The sequence below is a fragment of the Eleutherodactylus coqui genome, chromosome 12, assembly GCF_035609145.1.
Source record: "Eleutherodactylus coqui strain aEleCoq1 chromosome 12, aEleCoq1.hap1, whole genome shotgun sequence".
Taxonomy (NCBI): Eukaryota; Metazoa; Chordata; class Amphibia; order Anura; family Eleutherodactylidae; genus Eleutherodactylus; species Eleutherodactylus coqui.
Genome location: NC_089848.1, coordinates 58,254,470 through 58,272,077, shown reverse-complemented (window position 1 = coordinate 58,272,077; position 17,608 = coordinate 58,254,470). Strand labels below are relative to the sequence as shown.

The window sequence follows — 17,608 nt, the reverse complement described above, 5'->3', positions numbered from 1 at the left end:
CCTCCAGTTTCGTCGGGGTTGTCTGCCCCCCCATATAAACCGCATCATCATCCTCCTTATTCGGTTCAAATATGCCCCTGGTAGCTGAGTCGGGACAGTTTGGAGGGTATACAATATTCTGGGTAGAATGTTCATTTTTATTGTGCTTATTTTGCCGAACCAGGAGAGGGGTATCGCCCGCCATTTGTCCAAGTCCTCCTCTAATTTAGTTAATAGTGGTTTATAATTTTTATGAAACAGATCAGCTATATCGGGTGTAATTGTAATTCCCAGATATTTGAAGCTGTCTTTATTCCATGTAAATGGGAAAGCGGACCTTATTGCCTCTATTTCCTCTTCTGGAATGTTTATGTTAAGGATCTCAGACTTGCTCAGGTTCACCTTAAAATTTGAGAGTCGGCCGAATATTTGAAATTCCTTTAATATGTTTGGGAGGGCGATTCTGGGGTTAGTTATATAAATTAACAGATCATCGGCGTACAACGCCGTTTTCTGCTCATCATTATTCAACTGTACTCCCTGAATGTTCTCATTTGCTCGCAGGGCACTCGCCAGAGTCTCCATAACAATAATATATAAATAAGGAGACAATGGACACCCCTGGCGGGTGCCGTTTTTGATCTGAAGTTGTTGTGATAGCCTTCCATTTACTCTAATCCGGGCCGATGGACCAGCATATAATGCCATCACCCATCCCAAGAACCGCGGCCCCAGCCCGATTTGCTTGAGGGCCGCCTCCAGGAACCCCCACCCCACCCTGTCGAACGCTTTCTCTGCGTCGACTGTCAGAAGGCATAATGGCTCTCCTGTGTTCTTAGCCCTGGACAGGAGTGATAGCGTTCTTATTGTGTTATCTGCAGCTTCCCTGCCAGGGACGAATCCCACCTGATCCCCATGTATCAGGTTGGGGATATGGGGCTGGAGGCGGCCCGCGAGCATCTTAGAAAATAATTTCGTGTCGATGTTCAGCAACGAAATCGGCCTATAACTTCCACATTGGGCAGGGTCTTTCCCAGGCTTGGGCAGGACCGTGATTACTGCCTGTAAGGCCTGTTTCAGGAAGGGGCAATCCCTGGTGACGGCATTAAAGGCTTCTAACATCATGGGAGCCAGTTGGTCATAAAATAGTTTAAAAAAGCGGGGTGTGAAGCCATCTGGGCCCGGGCTCTTCCCTAACTTTAGTGATCTTACTGCCTCCTTCAATTCCCGTGGGGTAAAGTCGCCTTCAAGGGCCTGCTTGTCTGAATCCTGGATCTGATTGGCAGTATGTTTTGCTATATATGAGTTCCTCTCAGTTATCCGTTCCTGCCCCTGCTCCCCCTGTCTCTCCTCTAGGCTATATAGGTCCTGGTAGAACGTTTGGAAGCTTTCTAGTATGCCAGCATTATGGTGAACCAACCCCTCTCCCGGTTTGTCAATTGCAAATATATACGACTGCTGTATCTTGGGGTTCAGGGCTTTTGCTAATCCCTTTCCGCACTTATTCCCAAATTCATAGAACCACCCTTTTGATTTATCTCTCTGGCAGAGAGATGCTTGGTCTAATATGCGGAGTATTTCCATCCGCTTAGAGGATATCTCTGAGACAACATTATCTGTCGGCAGTAGTTTATTGGTAGTCTCTAATTTATTGAGGTCCGCTATTAATTCCTCAAGCTTGGCCGTTCTGATTCTCTTAAGTCTCGCCCCATGTGCTATGAAAACTCCCCGCAAGACGCATTTAAGAGCCTCCCATTTAATAGGGGCTGGGGTGGGGTCCGTTTCGTGATTAGCTCTAAATTCGTCTAATGTTTGCTGTATCTCTTGTTTACAAACTGCGTCGTCCATTAGATTGTCGTTCAAGCGCCAACTGAATGGCGCACTATCCCTCTTGCCTATCCCCAGGGAACCCCAGACTGGAGCATGGTCCGACCATATGAACGAACCCATTGTTGAGGAGGGGGATCTATCTAGCAACCCATGTGAAATGTATAGATAATCTAACCTGTGATAGCTATTGTGTGCCCCTGAGCGGTAACTATAGTCTTTTTCCCCTGGATGTAGTGTCCTCCACATGTCTATCAGTCTGAGGTTTGCTAACTTTGTTCTGAGTTTGTGTGTGGATGTTGGGGAAGTCCCCGACTTACCCCCAGATGAATCTCGTGCTGGGTCCATGCTGAGATTAAAATCGCCTCCTAGGATGGTACTGGATCCGTCTGCAAAGTTCGCCAATGCCCCCAACATCCGGATGCCGAACTGCTGCTGACCCTGGTTGGGGAAGTAAGCATTTGCCACCGTTAAAACTTCATTATGAACCAGTATCTTTATGAATACATATCTCCCAGATTCGTCTACCTTTGAGGATAAAAGTTTGTGAGGAAGACTTTTATGGATAGCGATCGAGGTACCACCTGCCTTCTTAGTTGGGTGTGGGCTGTGAAACCATGTGGTATAATGCCGGTGCTTACATTTGGGGACTTTCGTTTCCTGAAAATGAGTTTCCTGTAGAAGGACTATCATTGTTTTTTCTTTATGTAAGTGGTCAAGGATTTGCCCTCTCTTGGCCGGTTTATTCAGGCCCCTTGTGTTGTACGAACAGAATTTTAGGTCCGCCATCTAGGTTCGGAATGAGTGGCGTTTCTTACAAGTCGGTCTGAGAAGTTAGGTGGGTGGCTGGAGGGGGGGTGGGGAGGTATGGCAGAAAGAAGGGAAAATAAAAGATGGAGGTGTAGGGAGGAAAGGGGGGCCGCTAGACGACCCCTGTGCAGCATTAGGCCGCTGCACGTGTAGAGTAGGTGAGCTACTGGCCTAACCTTTGCCAGTATGTGCACTGAGTGCATTTGGTCACCTAGGATGTGAGGCGTGGAGGGCTGGCTGTACGAGCTGCACCCTCCCGCGTCCCACCCCAGGCGTACTAGTTTTTAATAAGCAATAGGCCTCTGTTAACGGGCCTTGTTAGCTAACTCTTGAGGCACCTATGTTAATGTTAACATCCTCGCTATCTACATCAACATTTTAACAATAACTAAACAATTTCTTGCTCCACGGATTTGAATTGGAAAGGTTCGGGGGTGCTTAGGCTGTCGCGTCGTTTCGTCTCCCCCCGGACCGTGACTTAAAGGGTGGCACAAAATAAAACAATGAGGGGAAGAACTTTGCTACTGTAAATGCTGAGCCGTAGCACGTATGGAAAGTTAATCAACTAGAAAGCAACCACTTCTTGTGGCTCCCATAACGAGTGTTGTTTCAGTATATTCTGAGGGTCTTAAGTCAGGTAGTGTCCTTTGCTGATGTTCGCCTGTCTTGGCGTGATCTTGCTGGGATGGTTTGCCACTGTTCCTGAGCGGTGGGTGCTACTACAGTCGGTGTTTCAGGCCACTCTGGTAACGCTATCATTGGCAGGTTCAGTGTGCCTAGGAAGTTTGGTAAGTCCCCTAGTGAGCGAAACGTGGCCGTCTTCCCGTCCTTCCTGGCCGTTAGGGAAAAGGGGAACCCCCATCTATATGGGATTCCCTGGTTTTTCAGGGCTGTTAGTAACGGTCTTAAGGCCCCTCTTAAGCGTAGAGTATGTTTAGCTAGGTCCTGCAGAAGCAGGATCGGTTTGCCTTTGTAGTTTAAGTCCCCCTTTTCTCTGGCTTTACGGAGAATAATATCCTTTATTTTAAAAAAGTGGATCCTGCAAATAATGTCTCTTGGCCTGTTGGGGTCCGTTGGCTTGGGGCCCAGGGCTCTATGAATGCGGTCGATTTCGATGTGGCGCTCTGCTGGATAGTCTATGAGCTGCTGGAAAAATGACTGCGCCCATGCTTCTAAATGTTGCCCTTCTACTTCTTCTGGCAGGCCGCGTATTCTTAAATTATTCCTGCGGTTCCTGTTTTCCAGGTCGTCAATATGCATAATAATGCTTGTTATCTGATCAGCTTGGGCCTGTATAGCTTGCCTATGTGTTTCTAAAATGGCCGCTGTACTTTCTTGTGTCTCCTCAACCTGCAGGATTCTATGGCCCAGGTGCTGCATGTCTGCGTGCATTTGTTCCATTACTTGCTTGTTAGAGGCTTCCAGCCTCTGAAAAAGACTATCCAGCTCTGACCGTGTGGGGATGGCCATGATACGGCTTTTCCACACTTCCTCTCCCTCTGTTGCTGGTGGGGTTCTCTCCCCTTTTTTTTTAGGGGTGGTGCCTGTGGTGTGGGATTCAGGGGTCTGCAGGGCCTGGGACCATGTTTTGGGGTTTTGGTTTTCCCCCTCCATATATGCTGGGGCTAGGGGAGAGAGTGCGCTGTGTGGGATGTCTGGGCTACTGCCCGCACTACTCACGCGTCCCCTGCCCGGGGGGGTGGTCGGCGGAGCTTCCCCTTCTGCTTCCTCTTCACTCCTGTGTCCTTCTCGGTCCTTTTCTCTGCCTCCCGGCGGCCTGCTGCTGTTACTTCCCTCAGGTGAGGGCTTGCTGTGCCGCCGGAGCTTATCCCCTGCCGGGGCTGCGGCCGGCGCCGTGGTCTCCGGCTTCGGCGCTCCCGCTCTCGCGAGAGCGGGCGCCATCTTGGATCCTCCCGGCGCCTCAGCCGGAGCGCCAAGAAAACGCTCCAGGGCGCCTTTCTTATTGCTTGCCGCGGGACCGGAGGATCGCGGCTGCCTTCTCTGCATCCTCAGACGTCCGTGGGTCTTTTTTTGGTCGCTGCTCGGTGCCTCAGAGCTGTCGACCGGGTGGTGGGCGCGGGAGCTCGCTCAGGGTGCGGCTCACTCCTCCATAAGCCAGGACACGCCTCCGTCACATAGTATATATAAGGAAACTAGTTATTAATGGGAAATTATAGTACCAGTGTTTCTGGTGGCTCAATGCGGCACACAGCTCTGTTACATGCACGTCACACACACAGCACTGCTGCATACATCGTTCATCCCATACAACAGGGATCAGAATCAGCACAACAGTGGAGATGAAGGACCTATAATGACATCACTGTCATGCTCTGCCCCTGATCACATGACGGTGACGTCATCAAAGGTCCTGCATCCCTGTGCAGATTATGGGTGGACTACAAACCCCCTACGGCCTCAGTTGCTATGAAATACTAAGAAACACCTAGCCGGACAGCAGCAGTGTGCATACAGGACCAGTAGTGATGTCACTGTAATGTGATCAAGGCTAAGCGTGTAACTCCCTCACTGGAGGTAAGGACCTTTGATGATGTCACAGTCATGTGATCAGGGGCGGCACAAGTAAGTCACTCACAAACCCACTCGCTCATGCACGGACGGACAGGTTGTCATTAGTAGTTTGACTAGTAATTATTGGGAAACTATAGTACAAGTGTTTCTGGTGGCGCAATGCAGCACACATTTCTGCTACATGCACGTCACGCACACACAGCTCTGCTACATGCAGATCACACACACAGCTTTGTTACATTGCTTTCGCATATGAGCTGAATGGGATTTACAAACTTAAGCAGCTTGCTGAGGAGACATGTTCGCTTGTAGCTTTTGCATATGAGCTGCATGTGTTTTATGAACTTCAGCTGGGGGCTGAGGTGAAATCGTGGCTTGTCGCTGTTTCATGTAAGCTGCATTAGCTTCATGGGGACGTTGAGCCCTCTGTGGTGACATGTTTGCACGACAGTGATGGTTTGTTTGAACACTGGAAAAAGGTTCATGATTAGTTAAAGTCTGGACTGGTGTTGGCAGCATTAGCTGTTGAGATGATATGATATCACGTTCCGGAGATGTGAAGATAGTGGTGAAGGACTATGCTTCAATGTTGTTGGTCAATATACACTGCCAGCTATGTATGTGGACATTTGTGAGGTGTCATTTATTGGAGTCTCCACACAGGTGTGCAGCTGTCTGACAACCAGCTACAAACTGGCAGACTGAGTGCTGCTGTATCCATAGCAACTGAGGTCACAGGGGTTTGTGGTGGATGTAGTTTGCCCATAATTCCTCATTCAGTGTAGGAGGAGGATAAAGGATCAGTGATGATGTCACAGCCATGATCAGGGGCGGAGCTAGGAGACGGTAACTGACATCACAGGGGCTGTTAGGCTCGGTATGTCACGCACACACAAATTTGATGGAGAAGTGGTCATTAGTAGTTTGACTAGTATTACCTTGGTTATTTATTCCTTATTATCTGAATCTTCCTTGCGTTCTTCTCCTAAAGTGGATCTGGTGATCTCATTCTGACCACCTGATATTTCTTGGATTCATGTTCTCTCAAGGAGTCAATTTTTCAGTCTGCATAATTCCTGTGTGATGAACTGATGGATTGTACTACACAGACTCTGCTTGGGGGAGAAACATAAACTCCTATGACAGTTACTGATGATGATCACACAGCTCCTGGCACAGTTATAATTAAGTAGATTACAGCTCATTTCTCCTGACTGTATACTTATAGGTCTGTAAGTGAATATACAGAGTAGTAGTAATAACACTTTCCACCTTGCAGGCAGAGTTGGTACTGGCTCTAGCTGGTCATGTGATTCTGTGCTGATGCATCATAGGAAATAGAGCATTATCCTAATTGTCCTTTATCTGCAAAGGAGTAGATAAAGGACAATAAGTGCCCAACAGCCATCCCAGCGGTTATCACTCTTATGCTTTCACACAGGAGCGATGATTGCTCACTAAATGGACGTAGAGTGTGCCGGAGACTTCTTCCGACCATCTGCCTCCATTTACAGTAAACAGGCAGTCATTCACAGATAACCAGTGGCCTGTTCAAACAAGCCTTCAGATGTTTGGTTCTCGCTCACGTACCCTGTCTGATCCTCTGTTTAAATGGGAAGGCAGTCACCCATAATCCTTCGTTTCAGCGAATATTCAGGCAACTATCCTCTCTTGTAAAGTGGTACGCAAAGCAGGGAGAAGTCTCAGCATCAAGATGGGGCCAGATATGCATCAGACAGGAGGCTGCACTGCATGGAAGTGACTTCAATATAAATAGGAGACCTCCTGAGTCTGACGGGCAATTAGGTGAGGAGGGTCCAGTGGTGGAAAAATGTGTTTTCATTGGAGTGGCCTTCTAAAAATAGCCAAATAGTACAATAAGTCATAAGTAAGAGTGATAACCAAGTATTTGATATCTGTTTCTTTAACTTACAGAGATATTGATATTTTCTATTTTTGTCGCAACCATTATTTTTAAAGTGACAATAGGAGAGCAGACTTACTGGTTGTCACTTCTGAGTTAGCTTCTCAGCAACTAAAACTGTCATTGTGTCAGCATGCTCTGTCAAGAACAAAGTAGCAATTTACCATCGGCTGCTGAGAAGATCGTTCAAAACTGACAACCAGTGTGACTGAACTTCAAGTTGTCCTTTTTGCAAAAACGGCCTCTAGAAAAAAAAATCTAAGTCAAGATCTGTGTAAGTAAAGAAAACCTAGCAAACAGACTTCGCTCTAAAGTCAGATTTATTAATGACCATTTTTATTTTTTGGGTTGAAATCCTCTTTAACGACTCACTTGAGATCGGTTTCTTATCCAGCTTTTCTTGTTTTTTTTTTCCAGAAACTCAACTTATGATCAGAACTTGGATGAGTATTACTTGGAAGTAGAACCTTGTATGTCTTCTGATCAACAAGCAGATCAAAAACTGATACCAGACTTGATAAAAAGGGTAAGTAGCACCTTAATTCAAATACAATCCATTCCATTAATGCACTTGTTTGGGCAGTGCATGGTCATCGGTCTCTACCCCATTGGAACTTCTGATTTCCTTCTCTCACATGAAGACCAGGCTCACACGACCGGATCGGATTCTGCATGTGGGAGGCCCGCAGCAGATCCCGTCTGTAAGCCCGGCCGGTGACCCTGCATACGGCACTAACCTGTATTGCACATGGCCGCCTAGGCTCGCAGGCAGTCATGCACGGTACAGTTTTTTTGGCACTTGCAATTAATTGCGTATGAGTAGAGATGAGCAAGCACCCAAATGCTCGGATCCTCATTATTCGAGTCGAGCTTTTCGTAAAATTCGAGAGCTCTACTTGAGTAACGAACTCCATTGACTACAATGGGAGACTCGAGCATTTTTGTATGTGGGACGCTGGGTGCCGAGCTTTTTTTTTTTTCTTTTTACTTCAATGGAGGCCGTCCGCGGCAAAATAGAGCCCACTGCGATTTTTCCTCTGCTCGCGGAATATGCAATTCATATCCACGTATAAAGGGAAAATCTAAAGTACATGCCTTTCAATGCCTTCGTTTGGCTGCAGAAAGTCCGCACAGAAGGTGATTGTGGATTCCACAATTAAAATCCGTTCGTGTGTGCCCCTTCCCCCCCTCCTTAGGCTACTTTCTCTTGAAGAGTATTCACCTATTGGAAGAATACACAGTCTGTGCAGATTATGCTCTGGCCAGAATCCCAATAATGCTAGGCAGACATGCTTACTGCAGTGTATTATTATTACAGAGAACGCTGTTTCCATGCATATTGTAGAACATGTTACTACCTAACCTGCAAATACAGATATAGTTAAATATAAATCAAAAGCTTTCAATTATTACATAAGTACTATTACTTAGTAGTATTAAATAAGAATATGGTGTACAATACTTACCATCACCATCGCTTTTGCGGAGACTTGTTAAATCGGATTCAGGAGTAAATGCTGCTGTGACTGGGCTCGTCCTGTGAGATCAGAGAGCTGCAATACTGCATGTACAAAAGTTCCATTTCTAAGAGCAATGATATACTTTTTCTTCTTGCACGTTCCTTTGCCTACTCCCCTAACAGCCAGTTTACCCAGCTGTGGCATTTTAGGGGTTATGCCCCTTTTACACACAACGAGAATCAAACTATTCCCGCTTGCCCGAGCGAACGAGTTGGTGACGTCATCACCAGCCCAACCGCCTGTTTAGACTGCATGATTCTCATTGAAAATTGTGCAATTCTCGCTCACTTGTCTTCAGTGTTACACATTCCCTTCTGAAATATTGAACAATCCGTGTGTAAACCGCCCAAGTGAACAAATCGGCGCAAATTTTTATGCCGACTGAAACTGAACGAGAAGCGCATGATTGTGGTTCGCCGTTCAGTCGTTGGCTGTGTTTAAACTCAACGATTATTGTTAAGTTTCGCTCGCTTGAACGATTTCTGAGATGTAATTGTTCAGTCTAAATGCAGCATTAGGCTTCTTTCCCCCGAGTGGTTATAGCAAAATAGCCACTTTAAAACGCCATCCGAAAAATCGCGGCCATCTGAAACATTGGATTCCAATGCATTTGTTCAGATTGGTGATTCTTCCGGTGCATAAAATCGGCCAGCCAGAAATAATAGCGCATTTCTGATGGCCGCTTCTACGCAACGCCGGAAAAGATAGGACTTGTCCTATCTTTTGCGGAAATACGCTGGCTGTTCCCATAGACTCCTATGGGAGCTTATGAGAGTCATCGGAAAAGGGAAGAGGGAGGGAGTTTAGTAGCGGATTACGTTGCTAAAGTCCCTCCCCTTGCTGGCAGCTCACATAGGCTTCTATGGGAGCTTCTATTGCCGCTATAAGCCGGCAAGGGGAGGTGGAGAGACCTTAGCAGTGCACAACAAACACAGAGAACACCGCAAACTAGCTAGGCAGCGGTTAGCACTGTTACCTTGCCGTTCTGGGTAACAAACCCCTCCAATAACATCTGCTTTTACATGGATGTTCCCCCACACTCCAAAAACATACAGCTAAATGAATATATGTAGATTGTGAAGGCAGAACCCAATATGCGTCATGTGAAATGTTGTGCTATATGCATGTGCTATATACATAAAGGTCATTATATATTATGAACTTCCCCAGTTGGCTCCTTATTAGAAGACCTTGAATGTACTGCATGGATGGAGTGGAGTCCACCCTTCTCTTACCAAACTCCGACAATCCAGACCCTTTTTTCCAGGTCCACACGTGAAGGCATTTCTCTGACTGCCAACACCCGCCATGGATCTAGTGAGCTTTTGCTTCTGAGTCCGCTCCATGCACAGCATATGCTGCGGACGTCTATATACTTCATAGGCAGTTAGGACGTATATAGCCGTATGGCTCTTAGGAAGGGGTTACATGTAGAGATGAGCGAACGTACTCGGTAAAGCACTACTCGTCCGAGTAATGTGCTTTATCCGAGTATCGCTCTACTCGTCCTGAAAGATTCGGGGAGCGCCGCGGAGCGGGGAGCTGCAGGGGAGAGCGGGGAGGAACGGAGGGGAGATCTTTCTCTCCCTCTCTCCCGCCCGCTCTCCCCTGCTCCCCGCCGCAACTCACCTGTCAGCAGCGGCGCTCCCCGAATCTTTCAGGACGAGTAGAGCGATACTCGGATAAAGCACATTACTCGGACGAGTAGTGCTTATCCGAGTACGTTCGCTCATCTCTAGTTACATGTCAATAGGAGACCTGCCAGTGAAGGTAGACTGACAGCTTAATTTCCCTTCTGCTCTCTCTTTTTGTAAATGTTTTTAGCAGCTAATTTCTGAAAATTTACCATTGTGGTCCAAAATTATTTATGTCTGAAAAAGATCTTTGGCCTTCGCTGCATCGTTCGGTTTAAACAGGCAGTCGTTCCTCTATAAACCACTGCCTGTTTACTGTGCATGGAGGTTGGTGGCCGGAGTGATCTCCAGCCTGCACTGCCTCCGTTCACTGCGCGATAATTGCTGCTGTGTGCAAAAAAACATAGGAGCGATTATCGCTGGGACGGACATCGTGTGCACAAGGTCCAGCCTCACTGATGGATCTTCTATTGAGACTAAGGCTCTAAAATACAACATGCTGCAATCATTTTTACGCGCATAACATAAATATTAAATATACCAAGTCAGTGGAACAATGGAAAGCAATGTATTTTTGTTGCTGCCAATTTGCACATATTATACCATAACACCATTTGCAAAAATGAAAGTCAGGCCAAAGTTTTGGCCTCCCCAAAGGTGTCCATAACCTTTAAATGGCACAAAAGATAGAATGGGATAGAGCGCCTTAGGCATTCTCCCTAAATATCTCCAATTTTTAAGGCAATTAGTCAAGTGCAACCTATATAGGCTCTATGGAAGGTACGTTCGGAGGGAATGAGCGCTGGGAGGCCCTTGTATTATATACAGAGTAGTTAGCTTTATAATTATAACTGTATACAAGATTTTCAGAGCCTTCGAAAAACAGAACTGAGGGTTTTCTATTGTTCTAATTTGGGGCGGATGTCCTCATTGCAGTCTGCACCTCTTGCAGCTAAAGTTGCCATGAACACATTTTGCATTGAGCTACTCAGGAAATGGTAATAGGATGTGAAATATTTCAGGTACTTTCAGGGCATATTAACTGCCTACTGGTGAGCTCACACACATTCATGTAGCTTATATATATTGCCTTGTCTTCACTGTTAGAGAGTATTGATTATCACAGCCATGGCCGGCCTAACGTCAGATGGCGCCTTGTGCAAAATTTCCTTTGGGCGCCTCTACCCCCATTATAATAAAAATAAAAGCGAGGTAAAACTTCCACTGAAAGGGTCTTATACTCAAAATTAGTAACCACTACATATAATTACATGTGCCACCATCTTATATGCCATTATGTATGCCATCATATTTGGCATAAAAAAAAATAGTTCAGCATGCATACTATTTTTCCTGGCCAAACGATGGACACCTTAGGGACCCTTCACACAGGTGGAATTAGGCTGCAATTCGTAGGCTTTCTGAAAATGCAAAGCCAATTCCGTTAGACCTGTGGATTTCGGTGCAGAATTCCGTAGCTTTGCATCTTGCAGTGCGTCCTGCTGGAATAATTCCACCAGTGTGAGAGGTCCCTTATTAGAGTATGACAGACCCCATTACAAGTCATTGGAGTCCGTCAGGCGACGTTCAAATTCAGTATGCGATACATCAGTCAGAGCATTGTGAACAGGGTGCCCTGCCAATGTAGCGCACTGTTGTGATACAGGGCAATCCACTGCTTGGCCAGCAGGGGTTATATTCCTGTATGGTGTGGCGCACTTATCTACGGCTGGCATCCTTGGTATCAGTTAATATGTGCGGACTGTGTTGTCTGCAGTCACCCCTCCACCAATCTGGGTTTAGTTAAGTGGCTGCACATTAGTCTGCACTGAAGTTTGGCTCCCCCATATTGCAATCTGGCTTTCTGCGTGCCAGATTAGTCACGGGTACCTGTGTCATCACATAGCGGTACAGAAAAAGAAGAGGAAAGTCAGGTATGCGGAGTCCCCAGGTGGGCAAGTGTCGGATTCTGCTGCGAGCTCCCGCATGTGGAATCCGACCCCTTCGTGTACATCCGGCCTAAATCTCATGCACACCGGCGATGTTCGGAGCGCTGCTACATTTAGTATGGAGCCGTACCGCCTCTGTCAAACCATGTCTATAAAAATATTTTCCCATATAGAAACAGATGACGTACACCACAATTGTTCTTAGTACACAGACAATGTACTTAGTCCGACATAAAAAATACCATAGTCCCCCCTCCCCATAAGAAATTCGGGTGGTCAGGCATGTATATGGAGTCCTATAACTGAGCAGCACTATGGGGTTGTGGATGAGCCCGAATTCTGTAACTTTGCTAAACATTTCTTTGGCTATTTTTTGTCCTTGGGAAAGCTTTTCTTGCTTTTGTCTTGGCCTTGCAGTAAGTTTTGATTCATGCTTGTACTCGATCCCCGTGGAGAAGGCCATAATAAGGCTACCCTATTACCTCCATTTCTAAAGAACATGGTTCATATTTTCTGCGTCATTACATTTGGCGGTCTGCAGTGCAGTGCTTGATTTTCTGACAAGTATTTTGATTTCCTGAGCTGACTAGTTCAAGGCTAAACAGTTACTTCCTCAGCAAAATATCAAAAACTCAGTCTTCCATAAGAGAACGGTGATGGACAATAGGATGTCTCGTCGGCTTTTACCTTTTTGTTCCTTTCTAATATTGCTTAGAATAATTCGGTGCATGCCTAGTCTACGATGATTGAGGTAATCATGTATCTCGGTTCTATCAACTAAAGGATTTCAAATGATTTTTCTCAAGTTATTCAGAAGTACAATTATGTCTATTTTAAGATGAAACCATACAAAGGCATGATTCAAGCTGTGAGAGAAAAAAAGAGAATAAAACGCCTGGGCCTGTGTGACCTTCTCGCTTTGGTGGAACAGAACAGCGAAAGCTTTAGTTTATGGTAACCTTAGCATTTGGGCTACTGTGTGAGTTTGAGCCGTGTTAAATGCACATATTGATAAGCAACCCATTGCTGCTAAATTGCGTAGATTTCACATTATCGTCCGAAATTTAGTTAATTGTGGAAAGCGTTACAGAAAATGATTTAGCTTTCAATAGAAAATTGACTTAGAAGAAAAAAAACGTTTTCGACTGTTCATGATAGGGATTTGCGATATACATCTTAATGGTATCTCTGCGCTTCTACGGGAAGTTGCCGTCTTCCATAATGAAATGTAAAAATGGTAATGATAGACTTAATTTACAGTGGAGATGTTTGTTTCATCCATTTAGCCTGCGGGGATTATTGCGTATAACAGTCTTTAAGTGCCTTCTCCGATTCGCAGGTAGGGAAATACAAAATGATCTTTGACTAATCAGAACAGATTGCAGGTTAGACATAAGGACCAACATTTCACGGATTCAGAACATATGGTGATTATCTTACTTGTTATGACTCAAACTTGTAAGATAAAACAAATGTAGTTGCTTTAAATAGATTTTTAACTTTTTACATTCTGTTAGCAGAAGATACCTGGCCTCAGTGCAAAATCTGTAACCAGTTGGGAAGCCCACAGTTTCTCGCAGGTCTTTCCGATGGCCCATTTCAAACCTGGCGCCTTGCTGGTAAATACCGATGTATTTCAGGTCCGGAGTGGGTCTCTTGGGGGAATCTGATGTTGGCTACTGGCCCCATTCCCCTGGGTTTTTGGAGATCCACGGAGTTCGCACATTTCCTAAGCTCCCTCCCTCCAACAAGAGATTTCTGCAGTCTTTGAAAGTGCATGTTTGGGGTCTGGCCCCATTCATCCTTCCTTATTAGTATGTACCTGTCACCTGATCTCACAGCCACAGGGCTATAGACCCCCTATTTGATCAAATGAGAACAGGAGCTTGACCTGTCTCTCTCTCCGGCCCACGTGGACAAGGTGCTTGAGTTCACACACAGATCCTCAATTGCTAGCAGATATCAGGAAGCAAGCTTTAAGCTTCTTTTGCGATGCTACCCTCCAAAATGCATAAAATATTCCCTTTTTTTTGAGCCCTTATAACATGCAAAATTCTACATCTGCAACTCCCTGAGGCTCCAGCCGAGTTTCTGTTGAACCTCTATGATCTTCCTCTATGCACTTCTCACAAATTAAACCTTGTCAACAAGGCCCGCTCGAGTGTCTTAGCTCACTGGAAATCCTTCTCACCACCCTCACTGGCTCACTGGATCCTCAAGGTGGAGGAGATTCAATGGATGGAGGCACTTACAGCCTCTCTGTATGACAATTATGACTCCTGGCACCTTACATGTGCCCTTTGGGTTAGCTTTTAATATATCCAAGAATACCAAGTATTATTAGGATCCATCTAAAGGGGATGGAGGAGAGCTGAGATGAAGACATGGACTTGGGGTATCTTGACCTTGGTGGGTGGGTTCCTGTCAGAATTCCAGTCCTTCCTGGTCCTCCCCTTCCACCCCCCCTTTCATAATTTTGTAACCCTTTTTTTTCTTATCTTTTGTGTTTTTTCTTTCTCTCCGCTTACCTTTATAATACCGTCTCTGTTTTATGACGGATTCCCATCTATTTTCCTTTAGTCTAGGTTATTGGTTGAGTAGCGTCCCGTTACAAATGGAATTCTCACATTGTGCAGAAGCAGTAAAGCATAAAAACAAACTATATAATTATAGTATCACCATAGTTCTGTCTACCCTCAGAATAAAGTTCATCTGGTTTATGCCAAATGGTGAGCACTGTAAGAAAAAATGTAAAAAAAAACACTTCCAGAATTGCATTTTTTTCTTCATCCCAATGCCCAAGAAAATACTATACAAAATGATCAAAGTGTTGTATGTACCCCAAAATGCTGCCAATGAACATTAGTTATTGTCACAAAAATAAGCCCTCATGTACATTACCACTGATGGTGAAATAAAGTTATGGAAGTCAGGACATGGTGACACAAAAGTTTTTTATAGTGTGCGAAAGTAGTAAAGCATAAAAAACTGTGTGTATTTGGTATTGCCATAATCCTATTGACTCACAGAATAAAGTTAACCTGTCATATATTACCATACAGTGGTATATGTGCCTGAAAATGGTGTCCCTCCTACAGCTACGTCCATGAAAAATAATCACAGTGTGCTGAAAGCCAAAATAGGCCCCATCCTTAAAGGGGAACTGACCATTCTCTTACGGTTCCCTGGTTGTGGGCAGCACAATATAGTAACACGGGCTGTTTTCAGTGGTCTGTTACTTATACCAATCTGTGCAGAAATTATGTAAAACTAACTTTTGAAACAGTGCAGCGCCAGGCTTAAAATGTGTCAGATGATGCTCATTGCTCTACTTATATTCACGCCCCACCTGCCCCCCACCACCCTCCAGATGGTGACTGACAGGTCTCCCTATGCAGAGTAGTACACAGAGACCTGTCAATCAGCATCTGTAGGAGGGCGTGTGGCTCCGTGCTACATCCAAAAGAATAAACAGATCTATATAAGTGACAGACAACTGAAATCAGCAAAAGAGACCTTTAGAGATTGCAAATTTTACATTTCCTATGCGACTTGCAGTAAACTAGAGGCACATTACGATGCCAATTGTTCATGCACGTGGCTCTCTGTTTTGTACAGAGCCATAATAAAGCTTCCATACAGGCGTATAATTTCTTTCTGTTCCCCCTCTGTACATCTCATATCAAATTCCCAGTCATTGTTACAAGGCTTGTATAAAGAGTCTAACGTTGAGTTGCAGAAATGCTGCCTTCCAATAGGTGGCGCTGCAGAGTTATTGTTCCATCTCCCTTATTTGCAGATTACCCAGAGGAGCATGAAATGGCCTTATAAGCCTCCTCACTCACTCACCTTCTAGGTGCTCTCCCTAAGGAAAAAAGATAGCGTTCCTGACCTATATCAAACAAATACATATAGTGGTTTTTTTTCTATTGAATTTTGTTCAAATCCGACAAAAAAAAAAATAGATTTGTGCCATCAGACTCCGTATGTTTGGTGGTATTCTCTCTACCGAGCTTTGTTTCTAGAGGAGCGTATCTCCAAAGACACTGAATCCAATGGAGCCTGGACGGCAGTGCATGAAGGCTTTATGGCTCCATATTAACGGAGTTGTGCAGGCTCCATACAAGGCAGTACAGGCGCGGTGCCAGTGTGCTTGAGCCGTAAAGCTGAGAGCCTGGGAGCTAAGCCGCATAGCAATTCCTAAAATGACAGGAGTACTCAACTCGGTAGATCGCCTAAGCCCCTTCCGTGACTGGAAATATTTGACTCTATATGACATGTTAGAAACTCGCCAGAAAGCAATATATTAGGTATATGAGATTTATAATATTTGGTATCGCTATTGAAATAATAGATTTTCAGTGAAAATAAAAATTGAGTTAAAAAACTGAAATTGTTGTTTACTCTAAAGTTAATAAAAATAATGCAGAACCAGCACGAGCTGAATATCATTGCCTCTGAAGTATGCGATGCCACTTAAAGCTCCAATATAGCACAGACAGTCATACTTTGAACATTTTGCTTATCCTGAATTTCCTCCGGCTCTGAGTAAATTAGGTTTTGTAGCTTTATAGGGCAGAAGGCTCAGAGTATATACACGAACGTGAAGTATATGTTTAAATGTTAACTTATAGAGCATGCTTTTCTTCCTACAGCACATGGTGGGTATGTATGTATGTATGTGATATATATGTATGTATGTGATATATATAATATATTTTGTGACACCTAAGGATTAGTCAACTTTCCCCAACCTACGTGGGTGGCCACACTTCAATGACCCATATCCAGACCAGAGTAGGTGGTTGAACTAAGGAAGTCCATTGTATTTTGGCAGTAAATAATAGGTATAACAATAACAACCTTTCACACTGTTTTTAAGTCCTAGTGCACATAGGCATTAGCAACCGAAATCCTAGCCGTCTGGCTACTAACTCTCACAGAATGCTCTCCTATCTAACACAGTGGCCTAGCGCCACTACACGTCACAGGACTATCCAACAGCGTACCCAACCAGGGTGTCAGTCTAGGGGCGTCCTTCCCTGTCAAACTCATGGCCGTACCACAGCCTGGTCTATCATAGACCTCAGGCTTTCAGCCTCCTCCCAGCTTCCCTCCCAGGGAGTAGCTCTAGAAGAAGCCTTACTCTAGCATTCAGCAGGGAATCTCACTGCATCAGGAGGGTTTAACCCCTCCAGACACTCCCATACAACTGTGCCTGCTCACTAGCACCTCCACATGCCTATTCTCCAGCAGGTTATCCCTGTGTATCCCACTTCTACTAATATATATGTAAGGAAGGGCAACCAGTGAGCACATCTGATCCAAAGAATGCCCACCTCACAACTTACAGGACTTAAAGGACCTGCTGCTAATGTTTTCTTTCCAGATACCACTGGACACCTTCAGAGGTTTTGTGGATTTCAAGCCCAT

General features: G+C 45.1%; 1 protein-coding gene across 1 annotated transcript in view; it reads left to right on the top strand.

Annotated features, from left to right (window-relative positions):
* Nucleotides 1-17,608, top strand: part of RFTN1 (raftlin, lipid raft linker 1) — a 327,454-nt gene that overhangs the window by 181,636 nt on the left and 128,210 nt on the right. Inside the window, exon 4 of the mRNA XM_066585331.1 lies at nucleotides 7,490-7,598. Within this exon, the coding sequence (XP_066441428.1) occupies nucleotides 7,490-7,598 (109 nt within the window). The remainder of the gene's footprint in view (nucleotides 1-7,489; nucleotides 7,599-17,608) is intronic.